This window comes from Tasmannia lanceolata, unplaced genomic scaffold (genome assembly GCF_043159265.1).
Source record: "Tasmannia lanceolata isolate RefF3 unplaced genomic scaffold, GAP_Taslan_0.1 ptg000005l, whole genome shotgun sequence".
NCBI lineage: Eukaryota > Viridiplantae > Streptophyta > Magnoliopsida > Canellales > Winteraceae > Tasmannia > Tasmannia lanceolata.
Window position 1 is genome coordinate 8,157,362 of NW_027518682.1, and position 20,008 is coordinate 8,177,369.

General features: G+C 37.0%; 1 protein-coding gene across 1 annotated transcript; it reads left to right on the forward strand.

Annotated features, from left to right (window-relative positions):
• Positions 1-481: 481 nt before the first annotated feature.
• On the forward strand, positions 482-17,804 carry LOC143876558 (small ribosomal subunit protein mS47-like). The gene is made up of 15 exons (XM_077378266.1): positions 482-662; positions 746-826; positions 913-981; positions 1,128-1,191; positions 6,610-6,689; positions 8,131-8,214; positions 9,546-9,630; positions 11,810-11,895; positions 11,984-12,105; positions 14,962-15,022; positions 16,797-16,895; positions 16,983-17,084; positions 17,162-17,203; positions 17,276-17,410; positions 17,594-17,804. The coding sequence occupies exons 1-14, from the start codon at positions 543-545 to the stop codon at positions 17,393-17,395; spliced, it is 1,215 nt and encodes a 404-aa protein (XP_077234381.1). The 5' UTR covers positions 482-542; the 3' UTR covers positions 17,396-17,410; positions 17,594-17,804.
• Positions 17,805-20,008: the final 2,204 nt, after the last annotated feature.

Sequence of the window (20,008 nt, forward strand, 5' to 3'; positions counted from 1 at the left end):
AGTACGGTATGACCCGCCCACACCATAGGATGATCCAAACCGTCAATTAGATGGGCCACAGCCTAAATAGATTGTGCCCCAAAAATCATTTCCATAGGTTGATCCTAACCCTCCGATCTATCGGGGGTTGATCCTATATATTATTTGTGCATCAAAAATTATTTCCATAGGTTGATCCTAACCTGAAAATAAAAATTAAAAGACGTTATATTTCAAGATGCTCGATCAAAGGTCTAGAATCATCAATGAGGGTGGGACCAAGTGCAATAGGCTTGACTTGATTTGCTAGGGATTTACTCGGAAAGGCATTTCACGGCTGACTTTCGCACGAGAGAACATCTACCCAAAATCAATAAGAACAATAAGACAATATCTAAGGAAAAGTAAGCTTGTGTGGCTGTTCTCTCATGCAAAAGTCAGAGGAGAAATGCGTTTCCACGAAATTCCTTAGTAAAAAATGATCGCTCAATTTCTTCCGAATCACATTCGAGCCCATTTCCTTCTCTATAAAGCCGAGATGAACCTGGGCATTTGGAGAAAAAATGCAGAAATTCATCCCCTTATTAACCAAGCGCTCGTTTCCCAGCCCTAGGGTTCTCTCTCACTGCAGAAATCTCTGTGCTATTCCTAGCGAAGCCGAGAACGATGACCTCCAAAACCAAGTGGGTTTTTTTATAAAACCCACTTTCTATTTTCTTTGAAACATCGCTCTCTTTCTTTTTTCAAATATCCATCTCTTTTTTAGGTACTAGTAGAAGGCCGAGCTACTTCGCGGACTGCGGTTCTCAATAGACCAGCTTCTCTCAATGTTCTCAATACTTCTATGGTACACTTCTTACTCATTTTATGTTTTCAACCATACCCATTTATTAAATTATATAATGTGGTAGGTTTTTCTTTGTTTGTTTAAAGGGGGCTCGGTTAAAGAAACTGTACGAATCCTGGGAAGAGAATCCGGATATAGGTTTCGTTGTAATGAAGGTAAGCACCTGTTTTTTCTAGAATTGAGTCCTTATTCTTTGTAATTCAGGAATTTGTAATTTGGATATTCGTGCTTTTTCTTGTCCCTGATTAAACCCTTATGTATTGTAAGAGAAAGACTTAGCTTCTGTTTTGAATTTCTGAAGGGCAGTGGTAGAGCGTTCTGTGCGGGTGGAGATGTTGTCACCCTTTATAGATTACTCAATGAAGGTATTTTGATTAGCTTGTCTTATTTGATTTAATATATGCCCTTCATTTCCATTACTGTATGATGACAATGAAGGTTGTGACTTGGAGAGAATGTTGCTGATTGACCATGAAATGTATTCGACACTTACAATCGCTGATCTTTCATATTGTTTTTATTTCTCCTGTTTTTGGTATAATGTGTATCCTTTTTTTTTTTTTTTTTTTCCAATATGTTGAATTTCATCAGTAAAGATAAAATGAAAGAGTACAATTTACATTAAGTGCTTAAGACCGAGATACGTGTAAATAGTTTATCCAACATGGTTAAGATTCTGCTGGCTCTAGATATTCACATCCACATTGTTGTTCATCTCATTTCTCTGAACTGAGCAAAAATGTTTTAATTCTCATATGGATGAAAACTCAAAAGTTTGGCACCACAAATATTTTCTTGATGACTGTGATTCTCCATCTCAATTATACTAGCTATTAATCTGTTGATTTTTTCATTACAATTCTAACAAGTTGTCTGAGTGCAAAGAAGCACATCTTGTTGAATACTAGACTAGGAATCTAAGGTTTAGTAACACCATGCTGGCCTTTTGAAGTTTCCTAGGATTGAAAAGGGGACCCATACTGTCAACCTGTAAATTTTGGCACTTCCACAGTTCCGCCCATGTTGCTAGCTTATAGGTCAAATCCTTAAAGTCTTAAACAAATGAGGTGATCAGACGATGATCTTACCCTAGCAAGCTCCTCTGAGTTGAAATCAGAGGAATTTATGCAGACAATGAATATGGAAATCAATTACACCATCTAATACTGTTTTGGGGTTGGCTGGTGTAAATGTATAACGGAGAAGAGTTTTTACCATTCAAAAAAAAAAAAAAAAGGAAGAATTTTGCATCATCTACTATAAGGCATGTGAAATCATGGAGCCCTTATATGTCTTAAATAGTCCTCAAGACTTTGGGTGCTTGAATTTCATTGTGTGAGAACACATTGTTTTTCTGCAAGTGGAAGTGACCACTATGTTTTGGTTCAATGGAAGTGGTTCATGGTTGCATGTTGGTAAGGTTTTTTGCTGAAAACAATATGGAGCCACTATTTGAGAATAAACTTGTTGGTTTCCAATTTTAGGATCAAGTTCATTGGGGGAATATGTTTTGGGTTTCGGCCTCATGACCGACCTTATATGGTTGCTATTTTACACATGACTCTTGTTGGGTATTATTTTAAAAAGATTGGGGTTGGAAGTGTCTTTAGCTTATTAACCTCCAGCATAAAGAAGCTTCAAATTATAATCCCCCCCTCCCTTTTAAATAATAACAAGGCAATATTGAAAGAGAAGGAGACCAAATGTAAAACATCTCTAGTTGCACCTTCTTTAGTAAGGCAGCCCACTACATCACTAGTCTTTAAGCGCATGCAAATAGGAAATCTGTCAGCTAACACCCCACCCCCACCCCCCACCCCCCCCCGCCAAAAATAAAAAAAAAAAATAAAAAATAAAAATAAAAATCGTTTGAAAGCATGCAACCTGGTGACAAGGGCTCTATCCTCAACTTCTTTTAAGTACTTAATGTCTATAAGGCCTGAGAATGCCATTACTATCTCTCTCTTTTATCATTTCTAAATGCACTCCCACTTCCATTGGTTATGGATTGCTCAACAAGCACCCATCAATATTGAAATTTGTTAAAGTATAAAAGATAAATAACACCTTTCTCCAACAGCTTAAGCTTTTGGAGAAGTTGGTAAGTTAATATGGTATCAGAGCCAAAGGTCTCGAGTTCAAACCTCCCGGATAGCAAAAATCAACACGCGATGGTCAGCCCAAAGTGGGACCACGTGTGCCACGTGTTTCCCAAGTGGGCCACACGTGCGGGGGAGTGTTAAAGTATAAAAGATAAATAACGCCTTTCTCCAACAGCTTAAGCTTTTGGAGAAGTTGGTAACTTAACAAAATTAATAGTCTAGGGCAAGGTGAAAGCCACTTAGTCCTCACATCTCCTTTATAAGCTTACTTTCAGCAGTCTCAATCCCTTTTTTTTTAATGATATTGATAGCAATTTTTTTATCAAAGAGCCCAAAACATACAATTTGATTGAGATGGTTAGCAACAACAACAGAAACAAAAAAAGCCCCTCGCAATATAGAACAAAAAGTACTACAAAAAGTAATTCTTTCCCCATTCACACTACCAGACAAACCCCGACAAATCGCAATCCTTAGCTAAAACATCCACCACCTCATTAGCTTCCCTCAAAACATGGTGGAACTGAACATCCAATGTTGAGAAGATATCTAGAGCCTCCTCTTTTTGGTATGCTTATACCTGAGGATACGTGCACCCTCTAGAAATCCCTCTAATCACATTATGCAAATTCCCTTCCACCGAGGTCGGATTCCCGGTTAGCTTCTTTGCTCTCTGGCCAGCAGTCACTTCTGTTCTTCCCTTCAGCACCTTGTCCTAGGCAGATTGTACTTCGCCCGGGACAATGGTCGGTGTCTTCTACAGGGGGCGTCTGAGCCATCCTTTGATTATCTCTGGAAGTATCCCCTCCACAGAAACTTTCATTGTCACTTTCATTTCTGTAGGATTCTCTCCGCGACTTCCTTAGTGAGCAGTTTCCCCAATGAGCTTCCAGTCACAGAAAAAGATAATTTCAAACCATGATGAAACACACCGAAGGATCTCAACTTCACTTAACTCTTTCACAACGCCAAACTTTCCAATACTTCGTGATACGTAAAGATACCACCTACTCCTGTCAGGACTGAGTTTCCAAAAGGTGAGTAATCAAAGCTACTCTCGAGCTTACCAACAAATGAAGGCTGCATCTTTTAACTCTCTTATACAGGGGTATGGACTAGAGGACACATCAGGAGAATTGTGAGAGATTATAGGAGCCCTTGAACCTTGCTGTAAGACCTGCAGTTCACAAAGGAGAGAACGAAATCCATAATGAAAATTACGAACAATATTGTGCGTACCTGGTGAAAGGGCTGAGCCATCACTCCCTGCCCATTCAGAGATGTCAAAAGTCTGCAACTCCAACAGAGGACAACAGACCAAAGCATTTGGTAGATTCTGAAGCATCTCAGACTGAGAATTTTGAATCCCAAGCAAAGGTTTCACAGCCTCAAGCCCAGAAATTGGCGATAAAGATATTTCTGGAGAGCCAGGGTTGTATACCAATTATACCCTCCGATCACTGGCGACTTCGCCTCTTCTATGTCTTCTAGTAAAACACAGCACATCACGGCCTTGTCCGTTTTTAAGCTGACAGGCCCTAGAAATGGGCATCTTCCGGCTATCCCTATGATTAAGAGGTCCAAAACCGAACGGCTCTTCTCCAGACCGACATAGGTGGCATCTTTTCGGCGACCTGATTGAATCGTGCACTTCCTCCATCAGGTTTCCTTCTGGAGAAAGAGACGGGATCCTCTTTGAAGGTGACTCTTTGAATGTTAACTGCTGGTTGAGTGGATCTCATGCTTTCCCCTGGAGATTTGCCGATTTTTTTTTAGGAGATAAAGGACTTGTTGGGAAACTCTTCTAGTTCCTTCCGACACATTAGGAGGACGGCTAATGGGGTGGCGGATACGCTGGCCAGGGAAGGGGTGCTCTTACTTTCTCCCCCTCCCTAACATCTGTGTTTCGCTCTTTTTTTTTTTTGCTTTTCTCATTGTACCTTTGAATTGTCTCTCCTTTGCTTTCTTTGCTCTTGTAATCAGACCATCTCGGTCTTTTTCTTCAATGAAATTTTAGCCATTCAAAACAGAAAAAAAAAATCCCAACAAATGAAGGCTGCTACTTGGCTATTAATTTGGAACTCAAGGATCTACCACTAGCTATTACATCTCAACAACCCCTAAAATCATCATGAAAAAATTTATTTGAACTCCAATATTTTGTCCACTGCATCACATGCGATGGAAGACTTTGTTGTTTCACTCTTTCCAAATAGTCAGCCATGCCCCAATAAGGCTTAATTTCCTCAATTTCATTCCATTTCTAAACAAATCTTTGATTACTAGTACCTAAAACTCTATCATTACAAGCGCCACGTAACAATCAAGAATTTGATACCAATGACTAGTTCGCCGGTTAATTAGCTTTTGTCATGAAAATTTCTGTGATTTATTTCTTTCCAAATTGTTCTCTCCCCTGCATATGGAGAGACAGATCAGAAGACTTGGCTCTCCCAAGGTGACAACACCTCCAACCTTCCAAAATAGTGTTTAGTATTTGAGAAAACCCAGTTCACCCCAAACCAGTTTAGAGCAGCATCTTAGATTCTTCTTACCAACTTGCGATGAAAGAATTGCACAAAACACATCTGTTACGTAATTGGACTTTATTTTTTTCAATACTTCCATCCAACAAAACCTTAGAGATGTGTCATAGAAATTTTGAAGTTGATCTTGAAATGTAGAGTATTTTCATGTTCTTGTATTTATGAACCTGTGTTCCTTGGTTTCTATGGAAAAATATCTGATTGCCTCATTCTAGTCATCAACCTCTAGAAGCCTTTACTTGAGAGGAGATGTTCTCTGTCTAATGATCATCACTTATTCCAATATTCATTATTTGTGGTCTATTGGATTGCCTGTGCACTAATTATTAATGTGGTTCAAATTTATTATTAATGGGTATTTCTATGGCCTTACTCTTCCTTCATAGAAACACATCTACTCTACCTACTTATGCATTGACAAGATTTTACTACAGCTACAATGTATAGTCATTGCGAATCCTATGGGTGGCAATGGGCAGCATGACAGGCTATTTGCACCAAACTTACCTTGTAACTGGCAGGTGTCAAGTATCGGGCTACCTACTTATTCCTTCCACAATGCATATAGTCATCCCCAATCCTATGGGTGGCAGGCCATGCATGGGCATTGGTTTTGTTAAGAAGTGAATGGGCCTGATACGCTGCCCACCCATTTATAAGGTACGTTTGGGTGCAAATAGCTTGTCAGGCTGCCCGATTGCACCCATAACCAAGGCAGCATCTTGAGATAACTTTTCTATTGGATGATGTTCTTCATTGGAGTTTGCAATCTGGGCATTATGATGGATATAATGTATTGCTAAGACTGTTAGACATTTCAGTCTTGATTAAGTAGGGAATCGTGTTTTTTAGTGTTTTTGTACCCTTGGGCCTCTATGCAGAGTTGCGGACCTATTCTTGGTTGCGATCCATTCATATTTTATTATCTTCATAACTTTCACATCATACTCTTCTTTTACTTTTTAACACCAATTGTTGCATTATGATAGAAATGAGACATCATGGTGTCTTCATTAAACTCATATTCTTTAGTTCTAGCTTTATAGTTGTACGTCTTTTCTAACATTACCTTTCTTTGTTGGATTTATGCTTCTCAGTAATCAATCCTGTAAACTATAGCCTCATTTTTATGCAGGAAAGGTGGAAGAATGTAAGGATTTTTTCAGGACGTTATATAAGTTCATATACGTACTTGGTACATATTTAAAGCCACATGTGAGTAAATATTCAACATTTCAAGCATCAGTTTTGTAATATGCAATTAGTTCTAGAGCACGAGGTGGTTCCATCAGAGATGCACAATACTTGGTTGGTGACATGTCATGTATTGAGCATTTAGCGTTTGTCATTCTAGATATAAATAGTTGAAATAATTCCATAAATTTTTTATCGGCTTTGTCAATGTTCAGTTTGTATGCATCCAACTATTTTGCAAACACGATGCATCTCTAGTCCTCCAAAAGCTTTGAGAGATGCTTGTGTTGTAAGTAGCATGGTTTAAGTTCATTTTGAATGGTGTGTCAAGGTCTTATGGTGCATCTCCTTGTATTTATGTCACTTTAGGGGTATTTCAGTCATTATGTTATTATTACACATAAGTGAATAAAATAGGGCATGTCCCACAATGGGAGCATTCTCTCTCATTCCCATGACATCTTTCTCTTCTTTTCTTCTTCTTGTCTCCTTAATATCACAAGACAACAAACCATATCGTGTCATGGCAGGATTAGATACAGTATGTCCTAGATCTAATCCCATTTCTTCATCTATCTTCACCAAAGAGTTACAAGGAGTCATCAAAGTGTGACTACGACAAAATCCCTTCCCTTCTAAACCGTAATGCCGGCCCCATCAGCCATATGGCCAACCTCTTGACAGATCTGAAAGCTCTGCCAAGCCGTGGGTCAAAATCACCCTAATACTATTTTTGATGATTTTTGCTTCAATTTTATGAACTGATTTGAATGGGCTTCTATGTGTTTTTAAAAATTGTGGATTCCAATACTCAAGCTGCAGATTTGGAAGTTTTTAACTTAATCTCTCTACTAGAAATCCTTTTCGATGGGGCTTCTCACCCACTAGCATCATTTTTTATGGGCAAATGTGGTGAAGTGATTTGGGTGGGTTTCCATATGAATTGAAGATGGAGATGAGTTCTCATGAGAGAAAATTGATACTATGAGACTTTGACGACCAAAATCATGAAAGCTTGGACAAATCTATTCTTTCAGCAGAAATCCTTACGCAAGTACTTGATTATGCCTACTACTTGGGACCTTTCAAAGTTTCTTCATGAATCACTAGTCTGAAGCTAGGTTTAAGCTTCTTTGCTTTGAATTCCAAAATTTGTGAGGTAACTGCATTAGTATGGTGAACTAATGGATCTCCTATTAACTGCCATTTACTCATCTATTCTGTATTTACTCATTGTGTACTTTTGTCCAGATTTTATTTCTTAAAATGAGCAAAATGTTGTTTGTATTTCATTCTGATGTTATTTAAAGAATTGTTTTTTCTTAAGATGAGCACAATGATGCTCGTATTTCATTCTGATGTTATTTAAAGAATTGTTTGAGACTTTGTAATTGCCTCTGCCTTGTTAATTGGGCTCAGTACATTAACGTTTCTTTTTCTTTTTTTAATGGCTTCCATATAGGTGGCTATTTTAGATGGTATTACCATGGGTGGTGGAGCTGGAGTTTCAGTTCCAGGGACCTTCCGTGTGGCAACTGATAAAACTGTATGCTTTCATCAATCTATATTTAGAAGTACTTATCTATGTCTTGAATTGTTAATTTTCTCGCTTCCTTAAAAAATCCTGATACGAATTCAGCATTGTGCTGTCCTCTCATTTTTATGACAATTCTAGTTAATATCACAGCATCATCGACAACTTTAAACACATAGCTGTGACAAACAAGAAGAATGGGAACATTTTGGTGTTATAAGACTTGGTTCTTTTATGACTACTATGCTTGTGAAGGGTTCGGGATTGTTAACTTGTTATTTAATTGTAATTCATTACCCTTGTTAGAAACATACCTGTACATGAAGGCTAGGCTGCTCTACTGAATGTTCAGGTGTGCATTGGTGATTAAAAAATCAATCGCAATCTTACGGAGATCTTGTTTATTGCTTTGATAATTTCCTGCCAGAAATATGTAAACATGGTTGTTGCCATCCACTGAGGAAGTCTTACCTATTTGCATATTTCTAGTAACATAGCATCTCCCAGTCGTGCTTTCGTATATTGTTTATTTATTTATTACAAATCTGTTAGGCATCATTTTGTGCAGTTGCATATTCTATAATTAAATACAAATGCCATTTGGTAGGACTGCCATTAAAATTGCAGTAATTAATCTTTTGGAGCAATAAACATGTTGGATTGTAGTTTCATTAAATTTAGAAAACAGAGAATGAATTTATGGTCGAGCTACCATGAGGTACCATTTTTACTGAGTCTATTGACTACCCAGAATTTTACTGAAGTTCCTTATGAAAGTTTTAGGACCTGATCAATATTAATCACTCATTGACAATAATCATCATCTTTTATATAGCATGAGGGGAAGTTTTTACCCTTTTTTGCTATATCTTTTATTCACAGATTTCTTGGCTATTACTATTATTGTTTTTTAAAGATAAAAATAGAACTATTATTGTCATTATTGTTTGTTGTATGAAGGATTTTATTCAGATTTTTCATGGGTGTCTTCACCCTATCTTATGTATGCTCTAGTTCATTTTCTCAAGCATGTTTACATTTCTTTCTTTTATATGCCTTCCAGATTCAGGGCTTCAATGCGTTATGTATCTAGTTAGCTATCCACGGTATTACATATTCTTGGTGTTGGAAATGAAATACTTTGAATGTTGCTTTTGTGCTGTATTTATCTCCCCAATGATTTGTGCATCGAATTAGCTATCCATGGTATTGGAAATGAAATACTTTGAATGTCAGTTTTGTGTTGTAATCTCGCCGATGTTTATAGGTTTGAACCTTTCTTATTTTTATCTAGTGGTTGAAGTCCAGTTTAATGTCTTCTCACATTATCAGACAAATTACAGGTTTTTGCTACTCCAGAAACTCATATTGGTTTCCATCCTGATGCTGGGGCTTCCTTTTACCTTTCACATCTACCTGGTTATCTTGGTAAGTTTTTGTATCAGATACAGCTCGTTGCAATTTTTGATGCAGTCTACTTTTCTTGGTTGCGTACAACTTCTGACATTGAACGTTTCTCATTATCTTGTTCGCATTTTTTGGAATATGATTAAATTTCCTGGTGCATTCCAGTGCTGTCTTCCAATGAAAGCACCTCTTGTCATGACTCTCCCACTCTAATCAGTACGAGTTATCTGTTCTTGTATAGGATGTTTTATAGTGAGCATATTGTAAATATTGGTGTTAAGGGCTCCTTCTAGCGAAGCTAAATATATGAGTAAAACATACGGATATCATTGCTTGGCGCTAGAGACATGATCATCCCAAAGTAATTGTGAGAGTATTGTGATAGAAGGCATGGTTTTAAATTTCCACTGAAACAAACACAAAACGGCTGAAATGTTTCTGTTTCCATCCTCACCTAAACAAAATCTCAATGATTTCCTTCCATGTCATTATCTGTCGAAATTTTCAAAATTCGACCGAAATGGTTGAAACGACCAAAAAATAAATAAATGGAAAGATGCTATGATTTACAGTGTATAGCTATTTTTTCTCAAAACTAAAAAAAAAATCCTGCCCTAATCTACTATAAATAAAGAAAAACATTGCATATCAAATAAACACTTTTTCCCTGCTTTTCCGTGGAATATTTTCTGGAAAACTGTGTTGAAAAACATTTAAGATTTTTAATTTTTGTCAACATTATTTGTGGGCCCTTCCTAGATGAATCGAAAGTGGGCCCACTTTTCATTTCAATGTTAAGTCATAGGAATTTTACATTTCAAAACCTATGCATCGTACTAATGATGAGTATCTTACTAAGCATAGAAAGGGGAAATGTTTTTTTGTAAGCCATTTTACTTTGCATTTCATTTCATTTCATTAATGTTGAGAATGATATTTGGTAGGCAGCATCATTGAACTGTGCAACAAAGTAATCGTTCTCATGCATGGGACGTCAAATCGGCATAGTACCAATAATACCTTGTAACTCCATGTGGTATTGTCAGAGTTTGGGTCCTTGGAGGGGAGACTATTCTTATACTTCGTTACACTGTACTTTTTTATTGACTTTAATGTTCCAGACATGTGCGACAACGCATGTCACTAGGAGGTGTTCGATGTGATTAAGTCATTATGGATGGCTTTCTTGCTTATACGATGGTTTCAAAGTATGTATTTGTGCTTATTCAAGCATTTTCCAAAGTTTCATCTTAAAATTTTTTCGTTTGTGTATGTTTCGATACGTTTCTGTGATTTTACGAAATTTCCACCGAAACCAAAACGGAATCCGAAATTTAAAACCTTGATGGAGGGAAATCTTGTGGTTGTGGTGGGAAAAGAGCTTGTTAATTGTGTAGGGGAGTGCGCTCTTAAGGTTAGGGAGTGAGAGAGTATGAAGGATAAAGGTTTGTTTTCTGTTGACAGATGTGGTGATGGACTCGGGGGCAACAGAGACAAAATATATGAGCTATTGAGATAACAAACAACTTGCTTTAACTTTTACCACGGAGTAACACTCGAACGTAGTAGTACACTTCAAGTTGTAAATTGCACCTTCAGTGTAATTATGTCAGAAAAATACAATATTCTTGGTGATAGTATCCGAGCATAATTGACATACACATGTATCTGCTATCAAGTACGAGTTGCCTCGGCTTCCCATTCTCCTTGTTTTTTCTTGCCTCTATCCAAATTCCCCCTCGATCAACTTCTCCCAATCTCTAACCTTTTTTTTTCTTGCCTATATCATTGTTTCCACTCTTGAACCGTGCACCCTTCTGTCTATTTGGTTCCAGTATGTTTATTATTTCTTTTCCAATTATATTTTCGTTTGCATGTTTATGTCCACATATTCTGTTGGTGCCTGAACATTTCATGTTCACCTGTTTTTACTGAGATGTATTTATAATAATTATATTATACTACTATATGGCTATATTTCAATTATCATACACTATTTCAAAAAAATAAAAAAAATCGTATACTTGAGTTTACTATTCCAAAAAAAAATAAAAATATCGTATACTTGAGTTACAAAGTTTCATTTGACTGTAACTTTATATCCCTATCTGAGTTGTATTGTTGCAAAGCATCAGAATGGCTTTTTTCCGTCATTGCTTTACAAAATCTTGTCTTTTTTATTGTTATGTTCACTTTGTAGGAGAATACTTGGCTCTCACAGGGGAAAAACTCAATGGAGTGGAAATGATTGCATGTGGCCTTGCTACACACTATTCACTGAATGCAGTTTGTTCTCCTAAACTCTTTTGGATTTTATTTCCACATTCTAATTCATTTTTATCTCAGCAACATAATAACATTGTCTCTTTAACAGAGGCTTGGTTTGATCGAAGAACGACTTGGTAAAGTGATTACAGATGATCCATCTGTCATAGAATCTTCTCTCGACCAATATGGCGATCTTGCCTATCCAGATAAGAGGAGTGTCCTTCATAGGTACTTCTCATTCCACCTTTTTTTGTTTTCTGTCCCTATGCTTCCGCCCAATCTTTAGGACTCCTCTTTTGTTATCACGGTCATATATGCTTTGTTACATGGACTCTTCTTGTTGGGTGAAGTGCCTACCCGTGTCAGATTTCAACACATGACGGATTCATTGCGACAATTCTACACCTCTTTTATCTATTTTATTCTGAATATTACTAATACAAATTTACAGTGAGCACATGTTATGATTTTTATCCATCAAGATAATAAGCTTTTTGTGCGGACATAAAACAGCTTTTTGTGACGGATTCATTGCGACAATTCTACACCTCTTTTATCTATTTTATTCTGAATATTACTAATACAAATTTACAGTGAGCACATGTTATGATTTTTATCCATCAAGATAATAAGCTTTTTGTGCGGACATAAAACGACACATTTACTTAACCTATTTAATTTACCACTATATTACTTGTTATAGTGATATCATTATCTGAGTATTAACATTTTAGAATTGATTAAAATATATTTCGGAATTGAAGAATCTTTTGCCTTGAAGTTTGTCTAATTCAACACTTGTTACCAATGTCGGAAAAAAAGACACTCATACCCATACCCATGCAACATAGCCTATGCATAATCATAATTTCAAACAATAGTGCCATGCTGGTTCATGAAGTTTTGACGGTGATCCAAAATTACAAGACAAATTTACCAACATTGTTGTAGGAAATGGTCCTAGCCCACTTGATATTACTTCGTTTTATGCAGAAGGTTTCAATGATTTCCCTTCAAATCTTAGACCACCTGATAAGGCTTTGTTTTATTCAGAATATTGGCACATGCAGATGCCATTTTCTTATATTGTATCTTCTAGGAACGAGTATCTACATTATATGGGTAACATGAATTACTCACATGTTATAACTGCATGGTTCATCTTTAGTTATACATATTGGATGCTTCTTTTACATATTTTAGAGAATCAATGAACTATTTATTCATGAAAAGAATTCAAAATCCCAAATAGCTGATCCAGGTCCCTTGGAAAAATTTAGGCATGACCTTCCTATAAACAAGTGATCTCTTCTTTGATATAAGGTGGTCTCGAGTCGTAGTACTAATTTCTCTAAATCCCAAATAGCTGATGCAGGTCCCTTGGAAAAATTGAGGCATGACCTTCCTATAAACGAGTGATCTCTTCTTTGATATAAGGCGGTCTCGAGTCATAGGACTAATTTCTCTAAATCTGTGATGATGGGGTCCACTTAAGTGAAGAGGAAAGGGTCGTTTCGCCGGATGCTTGGTTGCAAGAAGGGTCCTATTCCAAACTCCTATGTTGGGATCTCGCTGTGTTTTTGTCGGCCTCCTAAAATCTTTTGGGATCCGGTCATTAAAAAAGTGGAGAGGAGATTTTCTCCATTGAACAATAGTTTTCTTTCTTTGGCAGGAATGATAACTCTGGTAAGATGGGATCTTGTTAATCTACCTCTTTACTTTGTGTCTCTCTTTTGATGCCCTATGGGAAACATACTTAGAAAATGGAGAATTATTATTAAAGAAAAATTTATGGAGATGAAAGCTGCTTAAATGTGGAAGCCTCCCCCAACTGGTTGGGTTAAGCTTCATTTTGATGGCAGCTCAAAAGGTAATCCTGGGCGTGCGGGTATTGGGGCCTTATTTCGTGATTCAGACAGACACACGCTACTATTGTCCTTAGACTGGCAGGCGTTTGTGATTCCAATGAGGAGGCAAGAGCCCTTCTATGGGGGTTGAGATGGTTCACTAATTATATGAAGGGCCCTTTAATCATTGAAGTTGACTAGGCAAACATCATAGCATGGGCTAAAAGCAATGCAATGGGTTCTTGGAAATTAGCTGGCATTATATCAGAAATTAGAGACCTATGCTTAAAAATATCTCTAGATTTTCAACATATGGTGAGGTTGACCAACCAGGTAAATTAGGCAAAGAGGAGCGGAGAATGAAGAGGTGGTGATTGTCAACTCAAATTTACCAGACGAAGTGAAGTTTGAGTCTTAGTAGGGCAGTGGGTGTGATGTTAGGGAGGTTCTGCTGTATATACCCTCCCTCTGGGACGCCTTGCCCCTCTTGTGTATTGTGTAGAATGTTTTCTTTAAGAAATTCGTTTTCCTTCAAAACAAAAAATTACGCATGTACATACCCATGTATTTTAATTGGTTATCTGCCTAAGAAAAAACAAAACCATCATGGTTCATGGTTGAGAAGGTCCTAACTTAGAAAACAAGAAATATTTGAACCTGTTCCGTTTCTGTTCTCTAACTGCAGTCTGAATACTTTGCTCCAAAAATAATGGTATTGTGAAGAAAATAAAATAACTCATTCTTAGTGATTAGTAAATAAATCAGTTGAAAAAATAATATTGTGCATTTTTGTAATTTATTGGACAAATGGAACCTTTTAAGAGGATGAGGGGGTTGCTTTCTGATTTGGACGTTTCATATACATGCAGATATGTTCTACTTGTATTCAAGGCGACACAAAATAGATAAATTTAGAAAGAGAAAATGAGATTAGTTTCAGCTATGTGTATATGTTTCATAGAATAATATGTCGTATATTTGTTCCATCAAGGCTGAAGGTTTCTTTTATTCAAGTCTATGGTGCTAACATCTTTTTTATTGACAAGGTTATTTTTGTTGTCCTGTGGCTTCATCCCACATGTAGAGATTTCTCCTCTCTTCTTGCAATGGGAATGGCTTTTCTCGCCATAGTTTCTTCTTTCCTTGTAAAATGGAGACAAATATAAGTTGTGTATTTTGAATAGTGTTTCTATTTTGCAACATGCTAATTTCCTTTTTCTTTCCTGTTATTATTCAGGATAGAGATTATTGATAAATGTTTTGGCCATGAAACGATTGAGGAAATTATCGATTCTCTGGTAAGCATTTCTGATCATCAATGGAGTTCCATAAACTCGTCAGTTGTGAATGACCACAGAGTTGTGACCCAGGGACACTTTGTGACTCCTGAGTCATTCTATGATTTGATTGAACTAAGAAGTGCAGAAAAGTAAATATCATTTGAAATATTAAGTTCTATAAAATTGTTAGCAAGGAATATCTTGACATAAAAATAGCTTTATTTGTTATATTATTGTAATATCCTGCAGTGACTCAGATTATTGACTGACGACAATTGATTCAATTGTCGTCTCCCTATAATCCTAGGTTAGATATTTGGGAAAGACCTAAGAATCTTAGCCAAGTGGACTTGATTTGAAGTAGGACAGATGGATTTGGCCTTCAAGTCCCATCAGTATGTTCTGTCTAGCTATTGATACATGTCCCTCACTTTGAGTTGATATTATGTGCCTGACACCATCAATAACCCACCCTCACCAACGATTGTAGCACCATACTGTTCCTCCGCTGGACTCTTATTATTGTTGATGTACTTACAGAACCTTTCTGAAAGTTGAACTGAAACTTTAGCGAATCTCCCCACACAAGCATGAAATGCTATACAGTAGATCCTCCGCAACATATCTGGTGCCAGTAAGTACTGCCAAATACCAGAACAACAGTGGTTCTTTTCAGAAAACTAAACCCTCTGCGAGGTTCTTTAGCTCATCAGCACCACCAACTCAATCTCCTTTAGACTCCATCCATGATCTACTTTCAGGAAAGCCGCATCTTTTGTGTGGGTTCTGCAAAGGAGAGTTTCAAGACACCATAAATCTCCCCCACAGTTGGCGTCCTTTTACGTAGCTCCATTTCCACATCACCTTTGTCAGATGTTTACTTTTTTTTTAATCCAAATTCATCCAAAGCCATTCAATATTTATCTTTCCCCTTTGAGCCAGAAGAGAAACAAACCAACCAACCTGCAAGCTCTACAAGTGTTTCAGATTGTAAAATTTGGCCTGTTTCTTTCTTATCTAATTAAATTTCTGACTTTTCGTTTCCAAGGCTCTACCCAGCCATGCACTCTTACTTTCATGAGATTCAATGAGCCAGTGTTTAGATTGATGGATGCCAAAGCTTATTAGTACTTATCTATTTTACTCAGCAACCACCCTTGGGCTTGCATTGTCTTCATTTTTAAAAAAAAGGTTCTGACTATTTTTCTATTTGTCACTAAGCAACAATTTTCTGTTCTGGTCCTTAAAATTCAAGTTGTGGTTCCTTGACTAGTGTCTCCTTGGAGATATTAAAAAACCATCGTTTCCCAAAACATAATTTGAGCATGGCTGCTCTCATGCAATAGCCGGTCCGCGAAATGCCTTCTGCGATGGTCCCTAGGAAATTCCTTTTTTAAGTTTCTGTGTTTTTCAACCCACAAAATAAACACTAATCTTCCAATCTGTTTTTCACATTGTTTCCCAAAACACAATTTGAGCATGACTGCTCTCATGCAACAGCCGGTCCGCAAAATGCCTTCTGCGATGGTCCCTAGCAAATCCCTTTTTTAAGTTTCTTCTGTTTTTCAACTGAAAAATAAATACTAATCTTGCAATCTGTTTTCAACCCACAAAATAAACACTAATCTCGCAATCTGTTTTTCAACCCACAAAATAAACACTGTAATCTTACAGTTTTATCTGTTTCTCTGCACGTTAACACATGACATCTTTCTTGTTTCACAACATTAGTTAATTACTTAATTTTGACCTTGTTTTGCAACTTTATTGAGTTTATAATTGACCTGCTCAGGAAGGTGAGGCAGCTAGGTCACATGATGAATGCTGTATTTCAGCACTTAAGAAACTAAAAGAAGCATCACCCTTGAGCTTAAAAGTTTCATTAAGATCGGTGAGTTACTAGCATTTATTTCTACTGGATTTTTTCTTTATTGCGTGCTTACATAATTATTTGACCTGCATTCTCTGCTGGATATAGATACGCGAGGGAAGATATCAGAATCTTGACCAATGCTTAGTCCGTGAGTATCGGATGTCACTCCATGGAATCTCCAAACGTATCTCGGGTGATTTCTGCGAGGTAGACACTACAACTACCTGTATTGAAGATCGTTCAATCGTTACATTCCTTAATACATTCTGTCTTTGTCTTTTTAGGGTGTCCGGGCACGTTTGGTGGACAAGGACTTCACTCCGAAGGTATCAACTGTTATGTCTGTTATGACATGCTTGAGCTATTGAATTGACTATGGTTGTGATTAAAATATGCAGTGGGATCCACCATCTTTGGGACAAGTATCAAAAGACATGGTGGACGGCTTTTTCTCTCCTCTTAGTGAATTTGATCCTGAACTAAAGCTTCCCACGACTTTGCGAGAAGCTTTTATCTGACAGCATATCCTGCAGGTTCTGTTCTTATATTACATACCTGATACCTTAAATGGAATCATTTTCTTGATGCACAGTCTAAGTTAGTTTAGATTATCAGCAGATGTTCTGGTATTTATTTCTTTATGAAGTTTTTCAAACAGATTTTCCCATCATTGTTACTTTATCCTCTGATATGCTTTTCCAAACTTTGTTTTACAGCTCTGGGATATGCAATTAGAGCCTCGACTGCTGAAAAATATCCAGAGAGGTGTCCAAGTTGGTGATTTTGGGTTCTAAAGTTATATGATTTATGGGTTTTCATTGTTCGACTGGGCGCAGATGCGTCTTATTCTTCATTTACAGTACACAAAAATGCTTATTCATGTGCTATTAGAAGAACACACGCACACACTTAGTGCGTTTGGATTGCTGGAATCGGGAATCAGAATCGGTATCCAATAATACTGATTGCCTTGAAAGGAAATAGATAAAAATTATAGTAAGTTAATTCAGAAAAAAAATTCAATAAAATTTTTATTCCGGCCAGGGCAGAATCAAAGTACTACTTCGGCTGGAAACAGGTTCCAGTATTTTCCCACCTTTAATTCCACCCTGGTGTCATTTCTGCCCATTGATTCCGTTCATTTATTTTTTACCGAATAGGATAATGATTCCAACTTCTGATTCCGGCAAATCAAATGCACGTGGGTATTGTAACAGCCTGGAACGAGAAACCTATAGAATAGTAAATAAATATGATGGCCCCTTTGAAAAAGATAACCAATATGAGGTTACCTTTGAAAAATAAATATGTAGATTTAAAACATTGTGAAGCTTTCAACTTTCAACACGTTACTCTAATGGTTGTCACAGGGTTTATACACGTTACTATAGTGGTTTCAACTTGGATCTGTCCTCTTCCAATTATAAAATTTTCTTTGGGCAGCTGTGGCTTTTCCCTTGGAGCAATCTATATTTTATATGAATGATGATCAACATACTTTCAATAAAATGGGATCATATCATTTTCAAAGACCATAAAAGAGTTCATATCCTTCAAAAATAAAAAGAAATCATATCCTCAAAAAATTATTAAGATGAGTTAAGCCAGATCCATGTCATGGAGAATACCTCGACCGGATGAAGTTAAGCCCTTGATCCATCAAGCCTTCTTAGGGTTCTGCCTAGAAAATCCACACCATTGACAATTTAATCAAGGAAAAGTTGCAAATGGGGACACCAAAATAATAGAATTGCCAATGGGGGGTGGGGGTCGTTCTTTCGAAAAATTATAAATGGGGGTCTAAAAAGGAATTTGCGGGAAACCTGACCAAAATGCCCCTAGGGGTTATCAAGTCTAAAAAGGGATTATTTTGAGTCTAATACTGATTATTGGCCTTGAAGGTGATGTTTGTTTTCAATTTTGAGTCGAATACTGATTATTGGCCTCTTTGGACTCAAAATCCAGAGAAAAGCCCTTAGAAAAAGGTTCCATTTACATCTACATATATACCATAGGCTGAGTCAACTCGGTATAATTGGACTTTTGGCAAAATCTAAAACCAAATGACCGTATTTACTCTTTAAACGATAGGGAAAGCTATCTCATTCCTCCTGATCCTTCTGTAATTCTCTTGGAGGATTTTTCGGGAAAATCCTATCTTCGGTTGTAATCTCCTTTTTCTTTAATATATTCTGGTTGGGGTCTGCCTAACCCCAAATTACTTACCCAAAAAAAAAAAAAAAAAAAAGAAGCTCGGACGCTTAGTCCGTCACTCTGATTCTTACAAAAACCAACAGCAATATATTCAGGTGGGCCCACCATATAGGCCTATCCTCACACTCGGATGTATAAACTAGTAGAATAATACGGGGATGATCAGCCAATCCGAAATAATTTCTTTGGCATGCAAAAATAATAGTCTTAAATTAGAAAATCAGTAAATAACATTTTCCTATTTTTATAGAAAAAACATACTATTGCTAATTCTATGTAAGAATCAACTCTGTGTATAATGAACGAATTCAAGTTGGTTTTATTTTACATAAAACGAGGAGGAGATTTTGGGTGTATGAGATTAGAAATCAAAATTATTTTCAGCCTTTGGTAAACTTAGGTCAAACAAACAGCCGTATCTTGTGAAAATGATAAGTTCGCTACTCTTTTTCCACTGGTTACAAAAGAAAACTGATTTCTGTTTTGCTACCAACTCTCAATCTCTCATAAAGTCACTCATTAATAAGAGGAGTGGTTCTAACTATATATTGGCACTGCAATGGTTTATTAATTGCACTAAATAATCTTGTTCGGAGAAAGCTCTCAGAAGCCATTCAAAAAGGGAAATGATAAATGGGCTGCATTTTACGTGGCAGTCACGTCACTTCATTCCTTCAAATGGGAAGTAGATCAGCACATTTTCAGTGATAGATACACTGTAGCTGGGGTGTCTCAAGTGATGAAATGGGTGCAACTGTGCAATTATCATTTCCCTTCTAGAAAGAAAGAGCACTGCTAGGAAAACGGGATTCCCTCTTGAGAAAAACAGGGGCTTCAACTATTTGAGCCACGCCCACTAAAAAGCAAATGGAGGGAGCTCAAATCCCTATAAAAGTAATAAATTCACATTTAAATCA

Coding starts and splice junctions, on each gene's coding strand:
- LOC143876558 (XM_077378266.1), top strand. CDS start 543: ATGCAGAAATTCATCCCCTTATTAACCAAGCGCTCGTTTCCCAGCCCT. Junction 9,631..11,809: donor ACATCTACCTGGTTATCTTG/GTAAGTTTTTGT, acceptor TTCACTTTGTAG/GAGAATACTTGGCTCTCACA. Junction 12,106..14,961: donor AAGAGGAGTGTCCTTCATAG/GTACTTCTCATT, acceptor GTTATTATTCAG/GATAGAGATTATTGATAAAT.